General features: G+C 36.1%; 1 protein-coding gene across 1 annotated transcript; it reads right to left on the reverse strand.

The window, feature by feature from the left end:
• Nucleotides 1-3,235: 3,235 nt before the first annotated feature.
• LOC141316573 (uncharacterized) lies at nt 3,236-4,622 on the reverse strand. Its single transcript, XM_073832792.1, has 4 exons — nt 4,533-4,622; nt 4,354-4,409; nt 4,102-4,252; nt 3,236-4,009 (listed from the first exon to the last, which is right to left on the reverse strand). The coding sequence occupies exons 2-4, from the start codon at nt 4,391-4,393 to the stop codon at nt 3,433-3,435; spliced, it is 768 nt and encodes a 255-aa protein (XP_073688893.1). The 5' UTR covers nt 4,394-4,409; nt 4,533-4,622; the 3' UTR covers nt 3,236-3,432.
• Nucleotides 4,623-5,749: the final 1,127 nt, after the last annotated feature.

Genomic DNA, 5,749 nt, shown 5'->3' on the forward strand with positions numbered 1-5,749 from the left:
CGCACAGTGAGGCCAAGACTTTTGGAAGATGGCCTGGTGTCAAGAAGGGCAGCAAAGAATCCACTTCTCTCCAAAAAAAAAAACATCATGGACAGATTGATCTTCTGCAAAAAGTATGGCGAATGGACTGCTGAGGACTGGGGCAAAGTCATATTCTCCGAAGAAAAAGGCTTGTCCGGATAAGAAAAGGTGAGCGCTACCATCAGTCCTGTGTCATGCCAACAGTAAAGCATCCTGAGACCATTCATGTGTGGGGTTGCTTCTCATCCAAGGGGTAATAGCCATGAATAAAAAATGGTACCAAAACACCCTCCAACAGCAACTTCTTCCAACAATCCAACAACAGTTTGGTGAAGAACAATGCATTTTCCAGCACGATGGAGCACCGTGCCATAAGGCAAAAGTGATAACTAAGTGGCTCGGGGACCAAAACTTTGAAATTTTGGGTCCATGGCCTGGAAACTCCCCAGATCTTAATCCCATTGAGAACTTGTGGTCAATCCTCAAGAGGCGGGTGGACAAACAAAAACCCACTAATTCTGACAAACTCCAAGAAGTGAATATGAAAGAATGGGTTGCTATCAGTCAGGATTTGGCCCAGAAGTTGATTGAGAGCATGCCCAGTCGAATTGCAGAGGTCCTGAAAAAGAAGGTCCAACACTGCAAATACTGACTCTTTGCATAAATGTCATGTAATTGTCGATAAAAGCCTTTGAAACGTATGAAGTGCTTGTAATTATATTTCAGTACATCACAGAAACAACTGAAACAAAGATCTAAAAGCAGTTTAGCAGCAAACTTTGTGAAAACTAATATTTGTGTCATTCTCAAAACTTTTGGCCATGACTGTACACAGGCCAAATAAAAAATAAAAAGAATGAAAACCTACAAATAACATTTGTGAAACAGTTTCTGAACAATCAGTTCCAAAAAATAAATTAACAAACCAAACAGGAAACACTCACTAAGGTCATGGAAGGTTTGCTGGGTATCAGTGCCGTTCACTCTTCATTCAGACACAGGCAGTGATGATACTGTACCTCCACTTGCTGACTTTTTGAAAAGCCTATAGTTGTACTAATACATATAATTTATAATAAAACATGAGCTGAAATTAGTAAGTAGTGAATTAACAACAGTGTGTGTGACTTGTTTCTGGTGAGACAGATGAGTTGTGTTCCTGTGGTAATGTTTGCAATTTAATATAATAAATGTTTGCTGCTTCGGTAAACCAAATGAATAATTAAAGAAATGTTTGTAGGTGTGTTCCATTGGAATTTTTCACAAAGTTATGTACAGTAATTAGCTTTATTTTTGATGTCTAAACGTATCTCTGGTGGGAAAAAAAAAAACAGCATATGGCGGTTAGTTTTGATGCTGGGATGCTGGTTAGGTAGGTTTTGATGCTGGTTTAAGCTGGTCCTTAGCTGGTTTATGCTGGTCTCTTCAACAGGGATATGCTTCTACTAGCATTAGCTTATTGGCTTGGTGTATTTTACATGTAAAAATGTTTATGGAAAGCCAAGAAGGTAAAAACATGAATTTTAACAAATAAACAACACGTCGAGGACACGTTGTTTACGCGTTGTTTATGCATACAATATGTGTTGTTTACACGTGAAAAATGTATGCATAACCGACATGCAAACAACTCTTATAGCACACATACATCACAGAGACGTCTTTGACGTCTGCATTTACATCTGCAAGACGTATTTTTTAGAGCATTTGCTCATCTGCAATATGTCTATAGGACGTTTCCTTTTAAATGTCAAATAGACGTCTTTTAGATATCTGTAAGATGTTTATGATTTAGAATGCAAAGCTATCAAACTATCTTTAACAGACATCTTGCAGACATACGTGTGCTAACTGGAAACACATAAACAACATGTTTTCTATGCATAAATTTGTCCCCAACGAGTTGTTTACATGTTAAAATGTACGTTTTTGACCTTTATGGCGTTCCAAAATATTTTGTCTTTACAGCTATGTTTGCGCTTTCTTTTAAGATTATATTGGTTTAATTACATAAAATTTTTCCTGTTTTTTTTTTTTTTTTTTTGGTTTAATTATGACAATTCTAAATTGTTTATATTTATTATTCTTCTAGAAACTTTTTTGACTTAGACCCCTAAATTTTAATTATTGCATTAACTATCAAACATGTACTTGTAGTTAGGGATGTATTATTCAAGGATGAAATATGACTCCGGTTGTAGTTAAGGAAAGCTCTTGATTGGTGCATGATTAACTATCGTCTTCATGAGTTTATAGTGATTTGAAATGATAGTAAGCTTCCACTGGGTGGCATGTGTGGTGCATAAAACTAGTGCAGAAGCCATAACGGATTTGAGCTGAGTATTCAGTGAAAACCTAGGGTACATAGTACATGGTGCCTTTATCCACATAATAACTCAATGATTGGACCTAAATTGGGTGTCTGAAGTGTCTAGTTCATATTTTATAAATAGGCTATTACTGAATTGCCTAGAATTAAAATAAAACATTTATTGTGGAATAATGATTAATTAGTTTTTAAAGATCACATCATTTGACTATGTCATGCATAAATAATTATTTTATATTATCAAATTATCCAGTCATGTCACTGCTAGGACAAAACATAGCACCCCATCCTAACTTGACACAATGGTTAATAATTTTATAAATAAATATAATAGTTTAATATTATAAAAATAAGGATGCTAACAAATATTCCTGTACTACTACTATTCAGTTTAACCCTTTTATTTAAAAGGGACAGTAAGGACACATATAATATTACAGAAAAATCTATTTCAAATCTGTTTCAAATAAACTCAGTTTGTCTTACCTTTTTATTATGTAAAATGTTAGGCCGCAAAAAATAGAAAATCATACCAACCCCAAACTTTTGAATGATGTATATATTCAAATCTCAGAAGAACTTCAGAAGCTTTTCATTGTCTAGGAAGTAATGTTTAACTAATAAAATACTACTCTATTTTATGTCATGAAAAGTTTTGTTGTTTTGTATGGAAAAATAAGTAAAATAATTTGGAAATTTGCTAAATTGAACATCTCTGTATACAGCATCAAAGATTAAACATATATTTTGATGTATTTTAATGTTTATATATTTAAAAAAGAATGAGAATTGTAACATAACTCGGTCTTAAAACTGGAAATAAACATTTTAGATTCTTTTTCTTTTGACAAAACATTTATTTAGTTTAAATTAAGACATTTCAAATTAAAACAGATGCAGATATTTATTTGGATCTTTGTTTTTTTTTACATGGCTGTGAATAAATACTTCCATCAGGTTACTGTAAGGTCAGCTGCAGTTATTAATGTTAACTGCAGACAGTGAAAAACATACTTTCACATTGAACTGAATCTAACATCTAATTTCATTAGCAGCAGTTGGCAAAAGTCAATTGGTAGCGTCTAATTTCTCTTGATGAAGGACTCGTACAGAGAGGTGAGCTGGGCCTGCAGGTCCTGTGCGTAGGGGTCAAGTTTTTCCTTCAGGTCTTCAGCGTAGGGTGTGAGACTCTGCTGAACCATCTGGGCTCTCTCTCTAATCTGGGCCTGAAGATCCTCAGTCAGGGGGGTCACGGTCTTCTGGAACTCCTGCAGACGCTGGTCCACTTTCTCCTTGATGTCAGCAGTGTAGGGCTCCAGCTGAGCCTGCAGCTCCTTCACGCTCTGCTCCAGGTTTCCTCTCAGCTCCTCGCTCTTCTGGAGCAGAGTGGCCTTCAGGGTCTCAGAATCCAGGGAGTCAGCGTATGGAGCCATGGCCGTCCTGAGCTCCTCCACTCTCTGCTGGATCTGGGTCTTGAGGTTATCAGCATAGGGCTCCAGTTTGTCTCTCACGGTGGTCAAGTCCTGGCCCAGACGCTCCCTCAGCACTTCAGCCTCCTTGGTGATTTTGGTCATCAGCTCTTCAGTCAGAGGATCCATCTGTTTCTTGAGGGTGACGGCATATTCGCTGGCCATATCGGCACTCTGGGTCAGTCTAGTGCTGCGATGTGAAAAAGAACATTTGAGTTGCATCTCAGGGTGCAAGAAATACTATGAAAAACTGTGTTCTGCAAGTAAATGTTCTTGACTTACTTGACTTCCTGTCCCAGTTGGGAAGACCTGATCATCTTGACGGTATCCTCTGCGGTTTGTGTTGCCTTTGCAACATAGCTCCAGAAAGCATCTGTCAGCTGCTCCAGCTGTGGCTTGGGCTCATCAGCATAGAATAGGTTGGCCTGGCAACCTGTTAATGAAGCAAAACAGTTCATTTGAATATGAATTTATCCAGCCAATAGTATATTTAATAATACATTTTGATATCATAACTTTCTCTGAAAATATTACCTGTGAATACAGCAAGTGCGAACACCACAAGAACCTTCATGGTCTTTACTTTGTGCCTGTAAGTAAAATAAATTTTTGATTAACATTTCTGTTTTTCATTATAAATCCATTATCAGTGTAAGTGTAGTACTTCAATTTGAATTCTTCAACTTAACTAAAAAGTACAGCTGTATTCTTACCTGTTTCAGCCTGTTGTAATTGACGCTGTCCTGCCTGAAGAACAAGTGTGAATGTGTCTGTTTCACATCTGTATTTATATAGCATGGGAAGGTGATTGCCGTAGTGGAAACCCAAAGTCCAGTGGGTAGTGCCTTGCTGTCACTACTCCACATCATAATGTTCTGACTGTACCTATTATCACTAAAGATTCCTGAATTCAATACGGACTATGATAACTCTTGGACGAAAAACTGTACAGCTAAATTGTACTGTAAAAACTAATATTGTTTTATTATAGGACTTAAATCAATTCTGTAAGTAAAAGATTTCTTCAGTGTGATAGAACTAAAGAAATTATAGTCTGTTCAAGTTTTTCTCGTAAATGTGTTTGTGTGTTTTAAATAATTACAGGGGATTCAGCAATAGACAATCTTCTTTTTTATAGAGAGAGATTTTGAATATGCCCTTTATGTAACTTTGAGTCAGAGGTACTTAATCTTTGAAACCAGACAGGAGCTGATTTTGAACCTTTGCACTAATAACATTAACAAATAACACCAGACTTTGTTCACTTCCTGATAAGATTTGACACATCACTCAAGGAGATATGTGTTTTTGATCCTGGATGAATCTATGAGCTCTATAAATTCACTCTGTGAGCTTTGATATATCCTACACTTATGTCTTTTAAGTTTGCAATAGGTCTTTTCAGTTTTTTTTTAAACTAACCTGTCCAGGGTTAAAAACTGGCCTCAAGTAATTCTTTAAAGGAATTATCATCACAGTCAAGGATTGTGCACGTAACTCAGTCCAGGTTACTCATGTCTGCTGAACCTCTAGAGATAAGGGCAGCTGTTTGACCTAGAACTAAACTACTGCTGCTGATTAATGTCTGAACATTAAAAAAAAAAAAAATTAAGAAACCTACTTTATTTAGAGAAAAGGGAGCACAAATGTAGTGATACATTTTCACTGTGAAGGTAAAATTTGTCATTTTGACAAGAATTACAGGTGACTTTCAGGGATAATCTTTTAAGTTAGTTTGAAGTTTGAATGAAAAACCTTAGTTTGATGTGGAACAGAGTAAGGAGTTGATTTCAGGAATTGTGTATGTTCACTTAAACAATTAGTATAAGTAAAATAATCCATAATACTTGTAAACTCAGTAGACAAAAATATATATAGATGTGGGCCATAGGTTTACAATTTACTATTGAAACTGTAACAGTAAAAATGG

Source organism: Garra rufa, unplaced genomic scaffold, assembly GCF_049309525.1.
Source record: "Garra rufa unplaced genomic scaffold, GarRuf1.0 hap1_unplaced_106, whole genome shotgun sequence".
Lineage (NCBI taxonomy): Eukaryota > Metazoa > Chordata > Actinopteri > Cypriniformes > Cyprinidae > Garra > Garra rufa.